Consider the following 17215-nt stretch of genomic DNA (forward strand, 5'->3'; position numbering starts at 1 on the left):
CTCCAGACCTTCAACCTCTCCCCTCCCTGAAACGGACTGTTCTGAAGTCCGCCACCCTCTCACCACTGAGCAGAGAGTCAGCCTGGCTGTAAGCAGACACCCCAGGAAGCAAACAGGCCCAACTACGGTAATCTCAGAGCTGGAAGTCAGCCCCGTGTTACCATAACGTGAAGGTTACAAATGAATCCAAATTACCGTAATTTCAGGATAGGTGACAGACTCAAGTTGCCCATAATGTGAGAGTTGCCAGCAATGCCACATTGTCGTAATGTCAGAACTGCCAGAACGCGGGTGTGTCTCTGCCTGGCTTCTGGACCATTCTGCTTCGTCTCCCCTCACCGTTCCTACTTAACCCCCAGCCTCTCTCAGAGTTCTTGCATACTTACCGCTTTTCCCATCCTTCTCCTTTGAGTTCAGCTGAGCTAAAAGACACCCCAAACCAGGGTGCAGTCTGGGACGAGGGGATGACAGGATGAGCAGAGCGGAGACTGTAACCCTGGCGGGAGGGAGGGACGGAGGGTCCCAAGGAGGAGGGGGGCACACTGACCCCCGTCCTGAGATCACACGAGGGGAAGACAGTGACTTATTGGACAAACACTTGGTGGGGGGTGGGCTTACCACAATCCCGGGTCAGGAAGATCCCCTGGACAAGGGAATGGCAACCCGCTCCAGTATTCTTGCCTGGAGAATCCCATGGACAGAGGAGCCTGGCGGGCTATAGTCCATGGGGGTCCCAAAGAGTCAGACACGACTTGAGTATCTGACACTTTGAGCAACGTGTGCTGAGATTGTTCTCGGGGCTGGAGAGGCACAGAATGAACCCAAGAGCCAGATCCCTGCTATTACAGAACTGTGCGTTCTCGTGAGGGAGGCAGACAAACCAATAAACAAATAAAGATACCTTATTTCATTTCATCTAAAATGTCATGGGTTGTAAGATGCCCCATTATTTTATGCGCCACTAAGAAAGAAAAAAGGCTGCCAATTAAATTATGACATGCTGTCGGTTGTAAGACACGTCCTCATCTCAGAGACATTACGATTCGAACAAAGGCGTAGCTCGGAATGGGTGAAATACGGTGTCGGCGGCTGGCTGTCGGGGTTGAAAAGTGCGGGGGAAGGAGAAGCAGGCAGGCTGAGGGGCTCACACCGGGGGCGGTCATTCGAACGAAGCCTGGGGAGCTTTTCTGTGGAAGTCACGTTTGAGCAGAGAGCTGGAGCGGGGGGCAGGGGGTGTGGGGAAAGGGTGCCAGGCTGGGGACACAGCTCGGGCAAGGCTGAGGGGTTAGGAGGAGCCCCCACACTCCTCTCTGTGAGGACGGGCCAGGACGGGGCTTCTGAAGAAACCCCCATCCCACCTGTGAGCCCCTAGACACGGGGCTGCGCGCTCACCTGGGTTTGGAAAGGCTGGCTGGAGGTTCCCAGAGCATACTAAAGACTCCGCTACATATGCCAGAATAAAATACAGTATGTCCAGCCTTTCCAAGCTGAACTAACCCCAGGAACTTTTAAATTTTCTTGGAATGCCTACTCTATGAGAATTTGGGAATCTAAGAACAACTCTCCCTGCTTCCTAGACCAATAGTGGCACCGCTGAGAAAGTTCAGGCTTCCCCAGTGGTTCAGCAGGTGAAGAATCCGCCCACAGGCCTGGGGCCACAGGAGACGCGGGTTCGATCCCTGGGTTGGGAAGCTCCCCTGGAGGAGGGCATGGCAACCCACTCCAGTGTTCTTGCCTGGAGAATCCCATGGACAGAGGAGCCTGGCGGGCTACAGTCCGTGGAGGTCGCAAAGAGTCGGACACGACTGAAGCGACTTAGCACGCAAGCACGCACTAAGGTTCTAGAAACCAGAACACACCAGGGATCCCCCCCCCACCTGCAGCCCCAGCCTCCGAGGCCGGAGCATCCCTCGGAGGCGGCTGACAGTGGGCGCTCGACCCCCTAGGCGTGCCACCGCCCTCCGTCACCTGGTACAAGGATGCGGCCGTGGTGGAGGCGGCGAGGCTGGGCCGCTTCCGGCAGCGAGGTGACGGGAGCCTGCAGATCAGCGGGCTGGTGCCCGACGACACCGGGATGTTCCAGTGCTTTGCCCGCAACGCGGCCGGCGAGGCGCAGACCTCCACCTACCTGGCCGTCACCAGTGAGTCTCCTTCCCTGTCCTGCCCGAGTCCCTCCCCTCTCCCCCCCAACCCAGGACACAGCCCTCCTCCAAGCCAGGGGCCTCCTGAGAACAGGCCGCTGTAGATGCAGAAATAGGATCCCAGAAAGCTCTCGCCCTGGAGCGGGGTGACTCTGGCCCGTCACGCCCTCTGCTTCTGCGACCAGCACTGGTTTTTTTCTTTCACAAACCAGAGCCTCAATTTCACCTTTAATGAAAGGTGAATCCCATTAACCTTGTCATGGAGGGTGTCGGTCACCCTTGGGAGTCCTCAGTTTCTGCCAGATGGAGGCTTGAGAATAGAGGCAGGGCAGGGACTGGCGTCACCAAGGTGCTTCCACGGGGCAGGTGGTGAGGAGGCCCTCGTGGGTTCTCTGGTTCTTTCCGACACCGGGGTCCTACCGAGACACCTGCATCCTTCCCTGAAGAGGGACCCACACCAAGGAGAGTGGCAAGGCAGGAGAAGGACCCGGATGTGGCTAAGATGCCCCACTGTCTCCCTTTGCAGGCATCGCCCCCAACATCACCAGGGGCCCCCTGGACAGCACGGTGATCGATGGCATGTCAGTGGTGCTGGCCTGTGAGACTTCGGGAGCACCCCGCCCGGCCATCACTTGGCAAAAAGGTACTTAAGGCTGACTGACTTTAGAGGGCGACCAAAAGTCTAGGGCAGTCCTGGGGCTCAGTTCCAGAGCCAGCCAGCTGGGGTTTCCATGTACAGTTGGGAAGGTTGTGCACTGCACAACCCCAGAGGGCTTCTTTTACACCACGGGACGTACCGTGTGCCGCCCTATCTGGCTCCAGGCTCAGCTCTGCCTCTGGTGAGACCCGTGACTTTGGGTGAGTTATTTACTCACTCGGAGCTTTAAGGTTCCCACCTATAAACTGGGGATGGTAGGATTCGTACCTGGGAGCAGCATGAAAACTAGATGAGAGGGTGCATGTGGAGGGCCTGCACCGTGTCTGGGAAGTAGTAGACCAGCCCGTGCCGGCGGTTGTAATACCGTGGAGCAGGTTGTTAGTACAGGGATGGGGCCGTACCCCCTCCCCAGGCAAAGCCAGCGAAGCCCAAGCTGCCCCCTCGTCCACCCACCCCGTGCCTCCTCCGCGCCTCGGCATTGTACACGCACTTTCACAGCCCTCCCCAGAGACACACACACACGTACACACTCTCACTCACTCCCACCCCCAGCCTCTGCCCCCATGAACCTCCTCTCATCCCGAGCCTCCCTGCTCTGTCTCCCCACCTTCTAACACACAAGGTCATCGGCATGTTCAGTCTACTGATTACCTCGCCTCCCACAATCCGAAGCTTTCAGTTTTGTCCCCTGGCGTCTCCCCGGGGCTTAGAACACAGTGACCCACAGAGGATGCTTCGTCAGTATCAGTGGGGTGTGCGCCCAGATGCAGAAATAAACACACCCACCTGATACAGTCACCGGTGCAGGATGCCCACACGCGTGTGCGGAGGGACCCTCTCACCCACTGGTTTGCATGTGGACAGTCCCCTCTGTACAGGCGGGTGGGATTTTCTTTAAAAAACAGGTGTGGTCACCAACACCGACCGCACTCTCAGACACACTCTGACACAGGGGTCACCCTCCCTGTCTCCCTCCCTCTCTCCTTCCAGCCACCAGGGTCCCCGGGTCCCTACTGGGAGGTCTGTCCCCATCAGGGCTGCCCCTGCCGCACCCCACGCTGGCTGCTCCCGCCCACCGCTCCCCTGCGCTCCCCTGAAGGTGACTCCAGAAGCATCCTCCTGCAGGCGGCCCGTCACCACCCTGTCGCAGCTGTCTGTCCCCTCCCCGCAGCCCAGGTGCCAGCTGCCTCCGAGGGCTGTGCCCGCCGGCGGGAGGCAGGCTGGTCTTCCTGCTGAAGGGCGGATAGCATGGTGGGAGGAGAGACAGCAGGAGAGGCTCCATCCGCGCCCCCTGCTCTGGGACTGTGTGTCCTTGTGTCTGTCCCCAGGTCAGGAAGCGGGCTGGCCGCAGCCCTGCCATCCCCCCCAGGCCCCCTCCAGAGGCGCCTGCAGCCTTCCTAAAGCTGGGAGCCCACTCTGGGGCAGGGGACGGGGGAGGGTGGGGTGTGGTCCAGGCCCCTGGTGATGGCCGAGTGCCAGGGGGCAGCGGGCAGCCTGAGCCCACCCATCCCATGTCCCCCAGGGGAGCGCATTCTGGCCAGCGGCTCAGTCCAGCTGCCGCGCTTCACGCTCCTGGAGTCGGGCAGCCTGCTCGTCAGCCCCACGCACATCTCCGATGCCGGCACCTACACCTGTCTGGCCACCAACTCGCGGGGGGCAGACGAAGCCTCGGCCGACCTGGTGGTGTGGGGTGAGTGCCCGGGCCGGGCAGGGGTCCTTTCCACGCCTGTGTGTGAGCATGCGTGAGTGTGCATGAGCATGCGCGAGCATGTGCTGAGCGGCCCCATGTCCACTGTCTGCCCAGCCCACCCATCCTGAGACCTGGACAGAGGAGCTCGAGGATGGGGCAGGAAGGTCACGGCCCCCGGGGCAGTGCTGGGTGGGCGGGGCTCTCGCCACAGAGCGGGTAGGCCTTAGGGCCGAAATCCGCACACTTCTGCTGGAAAGGGCCGGAGAGGAAGTATTTCAGGCTTCTTGGGCCAGACAGTCTCTGTCACAGCTCCACAAACCCTTCCCGTTTCAGCAAGAAAGCAGCCACAGGTTGTGCTAAGCGCAGCAGGAGTGGCTGGGCGCCAACACGGACGGGATTCACCCAGATGGGCCCCCGGTCGGACTTGACCCCCGGCTTGTGGTTTGCTGACCCCTGCTCTGGGGGAACCTCCCAAGCCCCTTCCCGCCCCTTGGGGTCTGGCACCACACGGAGGGGTGGGCCGCCCTCCTAGCCTGAGTGCCAGGGGCCTGGTGGGGGATGCCTTAGACCCAGAGGCAGACAGTCCTATTTTTACCCTGGCTGGACCCCTGGGAACACGGCTGTGATCATCTCCAGGTTTCTATTTCTTTGTCCATCCCATGGGCACAAAATTAAAAGAGCCCCAGCTATGAGCGTCACTTCCCAGAATTCACGTACCTTGGAAACACATGGCTCTTAGTGTTCTGGGACATTCGCCATGGGGGACCAGTCCACCGCACACCTCAGCCGCACGGCCCAGCTCACCGGAAGGACCCCCCACACACACACCTGCATCTCACCTGTCCGTCTGGGGCCCCTTCCCACCCGGCCACCTCTCTGCTGTCTTTCAGCCCGGACCCGCATCACCAGGCCCCCGCAGGACCAGAGCGTCATCAAGGGCACCCAGGCCTCCATGGTGTGCGGAGTGACCCACGACCCCCGCGTGACCATCAGGTACTCCTGCGGCCAAGGCCCTTGGAGGCAAGAGGGGGGGACAGCTTTCGGGGGTCGCTGGTTTGCTGGCTGAGTGTCCGTGACAGGGAGGTAAGTGTGGCCCATGGGGGTCAGGGAACAGCCACGTACAGACTTACTGCAGGACTGAGACTTGAGAACCCCACGGACCACAAGAGACCCTAATGCTGGGAAAGATTGAAGGCAAAAGGCGAAGGGGGCAGCAGAGATGAGACGGTTGAATAGCATGTCCATCCGATTCCGTGGACCTGAATCTGAGCAAACTCCAGGAGACAGTGAAGGACAGGGAAACCTGGCGTGCTGCGGTCCCTGGGGTCGCAGAGAGTCGGACACGGCTGAGCAACGAAGTGTGTGTCTGGGGACTGAGCCAGCCTGAGTTGAATGGGACAGCCTGGGGTGGGCGGGGGTGAAAGGCGGAGAAACGTAGGAAGGGGGGTGGGCGCCTTAGGGAGGGGGAGAGAAAGAAGCCTCCGTCCGGAAGAGGTGGAAGCTCTGCGATGCTCAGGACCCCCCTGCTAGCAGTTGCCCGCAGGCCTCAGACCCTCTGCCCACCCGTGGACAGCAGACGGGTCTGGTGAAGAGGCGTGGCAGTCCTGACATGCCTGGGGCCGTGGAGGGCCCTGGGGTGACCCCCAGTGAGACCCAGACGGGGGCCGTCCCTGCCGTCCTCCACGGGACCTGGAGGGAGCCAGGGCCAACCGGGAAAGGCCTGGGGAGGCCTGGGAGCGCGGGGAGCAGCCGAGACAGGCCTGCAAGCTGGGAACCCGCCAAGCGGGCACAGGGACACTTCCTGGGCCATCTCTGGGCCCGAGCCGGGAGAAGATAGCCCCTTCAGGCTCTCTTGAGCTTTGGATGCTGAGTTTAAAAAAAAAACCTGTTTCCTTAGAGATAAATACTCCCTCCGTGCTGCATCAGTTCTATGGGCAACGTCACCGCTGGAGCCCCTCGCAGGGAGCTGGCCGGCGGGCAGCGAGGGCCGCCCGGGAGTCACGGCCCCGCCGCCTGGGACCCAAGTGCGTCCTGGGGCGCCACCTGGTGGCCACTGGGCATATGGCCGTAGGGCCGCGCCAGGTGGGACCCCAGGAAGCCAAGGGTACTGGGCTTTATTTCTTGATATTTATATTTGCTTTCTTCTCCTTTATTTTATTTTTACTGAAGTACAGTTGATTCACAGTGTTGCGTTAACTTCTGGCACACAGCAGTGATTCAGTTCTACGCATATATACTCATTCTTTTCTAAAAAAATATTCTTTTCCATTATGGTTTATTACAGGATTTTGAATATAGTTCTCTGTGCTACGCGATGGGCTTGTTGCTTATCCATTCTGTGTATAAAAGCTTGCGTCTGATCTGCTAATCCCAGCCTCCCACTCTGTCCCTCCCCCAGCCACCCCCCTCCTGGGCTACCAGCCTAACCCTCTCTGCCGGAGTCTGTGTCTGTTTCACAGATAGGTTCGTTCGTGTCATGATTTAGATTCCACATTTAAGTGACATACATGTGATATTTGTCTTTGTCTTTCTGACTTACTTCACTTAGTTTGATCACCTCTAATTGCATCCACGTTGCTGTAAATGGCACCGTTTCGTTCTTTCTTGTGGCTGAGCGGTGTTCCCTTGGATACACGTACCACATCCTCTTTATCCATTCCCGCTGATGGACATCTAGGTTGCTCCTGTGTCTTGGCTGTTGTGAACAATGCTGCTATGAACATTGGGGTGCGTGCATCGTTTTGAAGTCGAGTTTTGTCTGGATATGCGCCCAGGAGTGGAATTGCTGGTGCATGTGCTAGCTCTATGTTTAGTTTCCTAGGGAACCTCCCTACTGCTTTCCAAGGTGGCTGCACCGTACATTCAAGGATACTAGACTTTTAGACCCACACCCCTTTTCAGAGGCTCTGTCTCAGGCCCCACTTAAAGAAACACCTCATTAAACAGTGAACGTCGGCCCTTTGGACAGCCAGCGTGTGGTACCACACAAACGCAGACATGAGCCCTGAAATCACATAGTTAGAACGTGGCCATCAAATAATCCAGAATATGCTTATCCCAGGGTTTATCAGAGTGTTGTTAAACATTAATATACCAACTGTAACAATGTCTTCCAAGAGAACCCACACATTACCTCCATAGAACACAGCTGTGGGTCTCAGACACATACAGAAATAGTTGCTATCATGTTAGCCTCCGTTACTTGAAATTTTATATCATAACAAAAATCTCTGTTAATTAAGTAACACTTTTTAAAAATTGGTATTTTATTTATTAAAATGTTATCTACAAATACTTGGGAAACACGTGCACATTTTATTCATACTCTGGACAATTCCTGTGAATAAAGAAATTCAGGGACCCCTTGCAATATATCTGTAGGCCCACATTCCAGGACCCCCAGTGAACTATGTCAGAGAAGTCATGCTTCCAGCTTACTGGAGGGGACCTCGCCTTAGAATGGGCTTACCCATCTAGGACAATCTTTTTTAGATGGGGGAGAGAACAGAGTCGGTCCCTCATCCCCCTAAATTGGCAAAAATTTGTGACCAAGTCCATTTCCGCATCTCCCGCCCTTGTCTGTCTTCCATCGCCTTGGGGAGGGGAGGGGAGTCTTACGGGTGGGACTGCCGGACCCCAGACTTAAGTATTTTTAGAAGTCCCCGAGGTGTCTCGGACATGCAGCCAGATTTAGACCCTATTCTGGCTGCAGGAAACATACCAGGGGTCCCCTGAGCAGACAGACTGGAAAGGATTTGAATGACCGGATCAGACTAGAGTGATAGCCGCTTAATCCTGGTTACGTGTCCTCAATAAATAACAGGTCCAGGGGAAGCAGGCTGGGCAGGTGTAGGTACCAGCATGAAAAGCCTCCAGAATTGCTTCCAGTTGGTATCTGAACCCAGATCTAGACTGAATCTGGACAGGCACTGTTTTTGTTTTATATTGGAATGTAGCCAACTGACAGTGTTGTGATAGTTTCAGATGGACAGCCACACACACACATGTATCCGTCCTCCCCCAACTCCCCTCCTGTCCAGGCTGCCCCATAGCATTGAGCAAGAGGTCCCTTGCTGTCCAGGAGGGCCTTGGTTACGCCTTTTAAATACAGCAGTGTGTACACGTCCATCCCAAACTCCCGAACCATCCCTCCTACCCTTCCCCCGGCAACTGTGAGTTCGTTCATTAAGTCTGTGCGTCTGTTTGTGTTTTGGACATAAGATGAGCAGTCTGTTCTTAATATTAATCATTATTGTTACTATATTTTATTATGCAGCTAACAGATATCCATTTTGGGGGGGGGAATATAAAAAATGCAGATAAGCCAAAGAAAATGGGGAGGGATTGAGAGAGAAGATGTAGGAAAGTAGATGGACCTGTGTCTCCTTCCATTGGGCTTCTCTGGTGGTTCAGACCCGAGTTCAGTCCCTGGGTCCAGATCCCCTGGAGAAGGGAAAGGCAACCCACTCCAGTATCCTTGCCTGGAGAATCCCATGGACAGAGGAACCTGGAGGGCTGCAGTCCCTGGGGTCACAAAGAGTCAGACGCGACTGAAACCTCACTTTCCTTCCAGGAGCGATAGTAATATTTGAGCCATTGGAAGAAACTAAAAACACTGTGTTCTACTCTGCTTTTTCCCTTAAGAACCTGTTACGAATCTCTTGTTCTGTCAATAAATATTTTTGACTAAACTCAATTATATGACTATTCCGTCCTCCACTGTGTGGACGCCCCATAATTTATCTTACCAATTCCCTAACGCTGGGTAATTTGATTATTTCTGAATTGTTGCTAATATTAAGAAATATCATTCTGAATGCCCTTATAACTAAATATTTTTGCACATCTTCTGTTTCCTGAGGACTATCTAATATTATTTAAAGCTAAAAGCCACTCATCAAAATTGCTTAATAGCCAGCTATATCTTTATGGATTATTTGGGGGGAAATGTCCCCTGAGTTAAAAGGACTGATGGGTTCTTTTTTTAACATTCTCTTATGAAAGTTTTAAAACATGCCCCAAAGAAGAGAGAATTGCATCCTCAGTCCTTCTGTACCACCTCTCAGCGTCAACGATCATCCGTATTTGCCCATCTTGTTTTGTGAATCTTCCCCACACTTTTTTTTAACTGTAGATCTTTTTTAAAAGCAAATCTCAAAAATGCAGTGTCACCGTTAGATATGTCTGTGTGCCTTTCTTATTCAAAAGGACTTTTCTTTAAACATAACAGCCATGTCCGCTCTCACACCTAAGACAATTCCTGGGTTTCTTCTGACACCAGCCCGTGTTTCAGTCACCATGAGTGTCTCAAAGTGTCTTTGTGCACAGAGTTAGCTTAACTCAGGGTTTATGCAGGGTCTCCCCGTTGCGTTTAGTTGCTGTGTCTCCTTTGCTTTACATGGTACCCTGTCCCTTTCTTTTTATTTTTGTCTTTATTTTGGTTTTCATTTTTGTCTTGTTTTCATGCACTTAATAAGTTGGAGAAACCAGGCTCTACAGGAAAGATATCCTCAAATTTTTTTCTGTAAAGAGCCAGAGAGCAAATATTTTAGGCTTTGAGGGCCATATAGTCTTTGTCACAGCTTCTCACGTCTGTGTCTGCAGTTCAAAAGCAGTCATAAGCAATTTGTAAACAAATGAGTGTGTATCTGTGTGTATGTTCCAATAAAACTTTATTTACACAGACAGGCAGTGGGCCATAATTTGCAGAATATCCCTGCTGTAGAATAGCCCACATCTGGATTTGGCTAGCTGCTTTTTCATGCTGTGGTTCACCTCTTCTTCTATCCCTTGTATTTCTGATTCGATTTAAGTAATTGATCATCGGGGCTTCTCTGGTGGCTCAGCAGTAAAGAATCTGCCTGCAAGGCAGGAGATGTGTTTCAATCCCTGGGCTGGGAAGATTCCCTGGAGTTAAGAAATGACAACCCACTCCAGTGTTCTCGCCTGAAAACTCCCCTGGACAGAGGACTACATGGCAGAGGACTACCCATGGCAGACTATAGTCCATGGGGTCGCAAAGAGTCGGACACGACTTATCAACTAAACAACAAGCTGATCTTTAGATTCCAGTTCAGTTGTTTTGGCACAAACACTGCAGGTAGGGATAGATGCTTCCTAACGCATGGTGTCCTGGACAGGGTGTGTCTGCCTGTCACAGGTTGTTCCGTAAGCAGGCACTACCCTCTGCAGCTAGATTAGCTTTTAAGGAAAATCTACCTATCCCATCAGTGCCCGTGAGGATGATCCTTCTCTCGACAAAGAGATGGATGGACGGTGATCACTTTTGGTGATTTGCAAAATATGTATAAAAAGCCTTAGCATTTAACTCAGTAATTTACTGCTGAAAATTTATACCCAAGGAAGTGATTTAGAATGTGGCAAATATTTTGCCACAGAGGTGTTCATCACAGCATTAGCCATAAAATCAGAAAACAAGGAGCTAGGGACTTCTCTGCCTGTCCTGTGGCTGAGACTCCCTGCCTCCAGTGCCAAGGATGCAGGTTCAATACCTGGCTGGGAAACTAAGGTCCCACGTGCCGTGTGATGTGGCCAAAAAGAATTTTTTTAAAATAAGAAAACAAGGAGGTAAATTGGATGCCCATCATTACAAGATCAATTACAGAGGAATGATTATTTGAAGTACTATGCAGCCAAGTGAACCATGGTGAAGAAATATCACATTAAATGGAATTTATGACATCGTCTTGGGTAGAAACGGCAGCTTTAAAATCGGGATGGATGAATAGCTAGGTATTGTGTTTTTTTTTTTATTGGAGTATAATTGCTTTACAATGTTGTGTTGGCTTCTGCTATACAACAAAGTGAATCAGCCCTATGTCTACATATCCCCTCCCTCCTGGAATGCCTGCTCAACCCCCATCCCACCCCCTAGGTCACCAGGGCCCCGGGCTGGGCTCCTTGTGCTATCCAGCAGCAGCTGGGTATTATTTATACTCAAGATATACTGTGTCAGTAAACATGTATCGTAGCTTCTATCAATCACCATGCTTCCAGCGCTACTCCAATATTTTATACTAACTCACACAGTCCTTACGGCAACCCTATGGGGTGGATGGTATTTCTTCCGTCACGTGACAAATGAGAAAAGTGAGGCATACCGTATCCGATAAACATCCCCAGGACCACAACACCAGTTAGTGGCCAGGGAACATTCAAGCCCAGAACACAGTGGCACTGTGGTAACTGCCCAGGGGCCAGGAGAGAAGCATCTGGAAGGTTTACCCTCAAATGCTAACCCTGGATGTCCATCAGAAGGACTGATGATGAAGCTGAAGCTACAATACTTTGACCACCTGATGTGAAGGGCCGACTCATTGGAAAAGACCCTGATGTTGGGAAAGATTGAGGGCAGGAGAAGGGGACGACAGAGGATGAGATGGTTGGATGGCATCACCAACTCAATGGACATGATTTTGAGTAAGCTCTGGGAGATGATGAAGGACAGAGAAGCATGGCGTGCCGCAGTCCATGGAGCCACAAAGAGTCAGACACGACTGAGCGACTGAACAATAGGGGAAAACTGTTGAACTTTCTGTTTTTCCTACTCTTTTCTCATCTGTACTTGCTACTTTTCTGAAATTTTTTTTAAACTTTAAGTTAAAAATAGTACAGGCTCATTCTCTCCAGCCATCTCACCCTTCCTAAACCCAGAGAGTTCTAGGGCTGTATAGACAGTCCCTGTCCCCACACTAAGCGATTGATGGCTTATTTGCAAAGCGCCCCAGCCCAGCCCCCACCCTGGTCGCCCTGACCCACCTTCCCTAGGGGGCAGCCGCCCAGCATCCTCCCAGGAGCCGGCGCCCTGTGTGTGTTGATGACAATTATTGTGTCTCCTCCATAACAAATCCAGAGCAGGCGTTTCTCATTGTCAGGCGCAGGGGTGTGTGTAATTTCTCAAGTCCCCCTTTGTACTGGCCAAAGCTAAAGTGATTTTTTTTTTTTTTTTGGACACTGAGGTCAATTTGTCACAGTGATGCATTGATGTGATGGTTCTCTTCATAAAACTAATCCCCAAATGTAGTCTAGGCGGAAGCGTTCATTCTTTTTCCAGCCTTAATCTTTTAACCTCTTTGGGAGAATAGCTTGTGCCCACTCTGGGCGGCTTGGCGGTGGCTTTGGGTCAGAAGCAACCAGGCTGGGACCTGGACCTGAACTGAAGGTGTGAAAGCTGGATGTGCTTCCGCTCCCGGCCTCACCCCCACCCCCGCCGCAGGTGTGATGGTGGGTGACCCCGCCCTGGCCTGGGGCTCGCCGCACCCCCACCCCACCCCTGCCGCAGGTGTGATGGTGGGTGCCCCCGCCCGGCTCTGGAGCCCCCGGCTGCAGACCAGCCCTGGGCTGGGCCCCCTCGCCCCCGCAGCCCCAGCCCCCCTTGCCTGCGTCTCGGCCCTGATCAGCTCTCCCCTCTCAGGTACGTCTGGGAGAAAGACGGCGTCACGCTGACCGCGGAGGGCAACCCTCGCCTCCGCCTGGATAGGAACGGCTCCCTGCACATCTCGCAGACCTGGTCCGGGGACATCGGCACCTACACCTGCCGGGTGCTCTCGGCCGGCGGCAACGACTCCCGCAGCGCCCACCTGCGAGTGAGGTGAGGGCGGCCTGCCCGCCTTGGGGGCGCGGAGGCGCAGGCAGCGAGGCGCCGGCTCCGTCTGGCGGTCCACCGGGCCGGGGGCGATCTGAGCCCGCTCGCCGCACCCCAGCACCCCTCGGGCTTTTCCCAGCTCAGGAAGACCCCCGTCCGGGGCGGGCTGCAAAGCCGGCACGCAGAGTCTAGGTAGACGGCCGAAGGCTTGGCTGGGGGCTGCGCGCCAGACATCAGGGGGTTCAGACCGAGTCCTGGCATCCCCTGACTTGAGACCTCCCGGGGGGGCCCACCGCGTCTCTCTCCTCCAGGCAGCTGCCTCACGCCCCCGAGCACCCCGTGGCGACCCTCAGTACCTCGGAGAGGAGGGCCATCAACCTGACGTGGGGCAAGCCCTTCGACGGCAACAGCCCGCTGATCCGCTACGTCCTGGAGATGTCGGAGAACAGTAAGGCTCCGCGCCCGCCCCCCGCACCCACCGCAGGCAGGGCGGCCCGGTCCCCAGTGCGGAGCCGCGGCGGCCACCTCCCCGCGTCCTGTGACGAGGGAGCGGGGTGAGGCAGTTGCTGGACCCGGAGCCCGGCACCCAGCAGCCTCCCAGACGCTGGGCATTCGTTTTTTTCCTTTTTCTTCTTATCCTCCACCCCCAAGCTGTGAGCTCCCAAATTAGCAGGCATCACTTGAAGGGTGTTTTAAATACAGTTTGCTCGTCAATTTGAGCGGGGAATAAAGGATAGAAAAGACAAATACATCTCAGTTCCAGTGAGCCCAGCTCCGTCCCCAGTGGGTACCGTCCAGCCCTGGGACACGTGGGCTAAGAGGACCCAGAAATGTGACATGGCCAGCCTCTACTGGACCAAGCTGGGAGGGAGGTATTAAGTATGAGGCTGGAGCGCTGCAGGGAGTAGGAGCAGGAGGAAGCATGCCCCCCAAAGGTGCCCACCGCTGCCTCGACCCTCTGTCCATGCAGATGCCCCCTGGACGGTGCTCCTGGCCAGCGTGGACCCTGAAGCTACTTCCGTGATGGTCAAGGGCTTGGTCCCCGCACGGTCCTACCAGTTCCGTCTTTGCGCTGTCAACGATGTGGGGAAGGGACAGTTCAGCAAGGACACGGAGAGGTGAGGGGCGCAGGGTGGGCGTCGGGGGCTCCAGTGGAGGGCGGGGGGCCGGGCGGGGCCACCTGCTGCCAAAACCACTGTGGCGGAGGGAGGCGGGTCCGCGTCCTGGTGGCTCCTCTCGGACCCCTTGAGGCCTCAGTCGGTGCATCCGCAGGATGGGGGTAACTGTACTGACACCGGTCTCACAGGGAGGCAGGAAAATCCAGGCGGACGAGTGAAGGGCAGTGAGCAGCCCTCTCCGTGAGCCATGCAAGTTGCAGCACTTGCCCCATTCTGCTCCACATCCCCGTTGCTAAGTGTGCGTGAAGTTCCAGAGTCACCGAGGACCTCCTTGGGCCTCTGTGTGCGTGCCTTGCATGGCTCAGACCCCAGGAAGCCTTCATCAGTCCTTATTTTTAAATGACGACAATTGAACAGCAACATAGTTCATCCCCTCTAATACCCGCTTTTGTAGGAGGTGCATTCTACCCACCTAGACCCCCATAGGGCAAGCAGCGTCCTCCAGTGAGAACGGAAGCATCTGATCAGGATGACAGTGACTCCCAGTCCCAGGCCCCAGAGCTGTGTGCTTTGCTCTTGGTTTTGGAGTTTTTTTTTTTTTTTTTTTCAGTTTATATTTTCCCAGATGGATTGAGAGATCATGGACAGGAAACACGGTATAAGTTTGAGACCTGCAGTGTGGTTTGACACACTCCTGTGTGACAAAATGGTTCCCCCCGTGGTGTTAGCTGACACCCCCATCCTGTCACATAATTACCGTTTCTTTTTTGTGGTGAGAACATTTAAAATCCCCTCTCTTAGCAACCTCCAAGGGCATAATACAGTGTCATTAGCTGTAATCACCAGGCCTGCATCCTCTCCCCAGAACTGGTTACTCTCACCTCTGCAAGTTTACACCTTCTCAACAGCGTCTCCCCATCCCCTCAACCCCCAGCCCCTATTAGTCACCACTCTCCTGTTCTCTGAGCTCGGCTCGTTCAGCTTGCACATAGCAGTGAGGTCACGAAGTGTTTGTCTTTCTCTGCCGACTGCCTTCATTGAGCACAGTGCCCCCTGGCCCATCTGGATTGTTGCAGATGGCAGAGTTTCTTTCTCATGGCTGGAAAATACTTCATTGTGTAGAGTGTTACATCTTCCTTAACCATTCATTCCTTGATGGGCATTTAAGTTGTTCCCATCTCGGCTGTTGTGAACAGTGCTGCAGTGAATATGGGGTTGCAGACACGTTGTTGAGATCCTATGGATGGCTGAATTGTATGGAGGTACTGCTTCTAATTTTGGGCGGGAGGAACCTCTATGCTGTTTTCCATAGTCTCTAGACCTATTTATATTCCCACCAGCAGTGATTAAAGGGTTCCCTTTAGCCACATCCTTGCCAACATTTGTTATCTCTTGTCTTTTAGATATAGCCACTCTGTCGGGTATAAGGTGATACCTCACTGTAGTTTTGATTTGCATTTCCCTGTTGATTTGTGATGTTGAGCATCTTTTCATGGACCTGTTGGTCCTTAATTTGTCTTCTTTGGAAAAAATGTGCAGCCCATTTGTTCAGTTTTTTTTATCAGATGTTTAGTTTTTGGCTACTGAGTTGTATGAGTTCTTTATATATTCTGGATATTAACTCCTTATCAGATACATGGTTTGCAAATATGTTCTCCCGATCTGTAGGTTGCCTTTTCATCTTGTTTCTTTTGCTATGCAGATGCTTTTTACTTTGCTATAGTCCTGCTTATTTATTTTCCTTTTGTGACTTGTGCTTTTGATATCATATCCAGGACATTACTGCCAAGACCAGTGCCAAGGAGCTTTCCCCTATGTTTTAGTCTAGCAGTTTTATAGTTTCAGGTCGTAAGTTTGTCTTTAATCCATTTCGAGTTAAAAAATCTTTGTGAGTTTTGTAAGATAGGGGTCCAGTTACCTTCTTCTGCATGTGGTTTTCCAGTTTTCCCAACATCATTTATTGAAGAGACTGTCCTTTCCCCGTTGAGAATAGTTCATGTTGTTAAAATGTCCATATCACCCTAAGCCATCTATTGAGTCAGTGCCATCCCTATCACAATTCAATGGCATTTTTCACAGAAACAGAAAATCCTGAAATTTGTATAGAGCCACAAAAAAACCCAAGTACCCAAAACAATCCTGAGAACAAAGCAGAGAGCCGGAGGCATCAAACTTCTTGATTCCAAACTGTCCTACAAAGCTACGGTCACCAAAGCAGCTTGCTGCTCCTCCGAAACAGACACCCTGAGGGGTGAGGACTCAGCACTTTTGCTGCCATGGCCTGGGTTCAATCCCTGTTCAGGGAACTAAAATCCTACAAGCCGGGTGACACAGCCAAAAAAAAAAGTAGACACACAGATCAATGGAGCAGAATTGAAAGCGCAGAAATGAGCGGTCATATTTGCTAAGGGAGCCAGAATGCACTTTGCTCTTAGATGTGTACCCAGACCCCTCCCCACACGCAGGTTAAATCAATCCTTGTGGTTTCCCTACAGTTCCCGTGAGCTTGAGTCCTTCCGGCTTTTAAGAGCAAGATGCCATTGAGGCGTGACACTCTAGCAGGAGGAAGAAGCGGCAGATAACGGCCTGGCATGGAGCATTTAGCCAGTCACCGTTTTGTTTTGTTTTTTGGCAATCATGCTCTCTATTTTTTTTTTGCTACAGCAGGCCTGCGCGGTGGCCCCGGGATCTCTCCTGTCCGTCCTCAGGCTTCTCTCTAGTTGTCGCGTGCGGGCTCCAGAGGACACAGGCTCAGGGGTTGTGGCTCGTGGGCCTCGTTGCCCCGAAGCACGTGGGATCTTAGTTCCCTGACCGGGGATCGAACCTGCATCCCCTGCATTGGAAGGTGGATTCATAACCACTGAACCACCAGGGAGGGCCCCCATTCACTGCTTATTGAGCATCTACTCGGGGCCAGGCCGTGTTCGGACCATGAGAGGTGGTGCAGAGGACAAGATAAACAGAGACCCAACCTTTCAGAGCTACGAACTCCCACTAACAAGA

General features: G+C 53.4%; 1 protein-coding gene across 2 annotated transcripts in view; it reads left to right on the forward strand.

The window, feature by feature from the left end:
* SDK2 (sidekick cell adhesion molecule 2) overlaps positions 1-17215 on the forward strand; it is a 260100-nt gene that overhangs the window by 173199 nt on the left and 69686 nt on the right. For both annotated transcript variants that reach the window (XM_070480035.1, XM_070480036.1), the window contains exons 9-15: positions 1947-2141; positions 2668-2784; positions 4322-4489; positions 5380-5482; positions 12924-13100; positions 13406-13542; positions 14065-14212. In XM_070480035.1, coding sequence (XP_070336136.1) covers positions 1947-2141; positions 2668-2784; positions 4322-4489; positions 5380-5482; positions 12924-13100; positions 13406-13542; positions 14065-14212 — 1045 coding nt within the window. The remainder of the gene's footprint in view (positions 1-1946; positions 2142-2667; positions 2785-4321; positions 4490-5379; positions 5483-12923; positions 13101-13405; positions 13543-14064; positions 14213-17215) is intronic.

Source organism: Odocoileus virginianus, chromosome 17 (genome assembly GCF_023699985.2).
Source record: "Odocoileus virginianus isolate 20LAN1187 ecotype Illinois chromosome 17, Ovbor_1.2, whole genome shotgun sequence".
Classification (NCBI taxonomy): domain Eukaryota; kingdom Metazoa; phylum Chordata; class Mammalia; order Artiodactyla; family Cervidae; genus Odocoileus; species Odocoileus virginianus.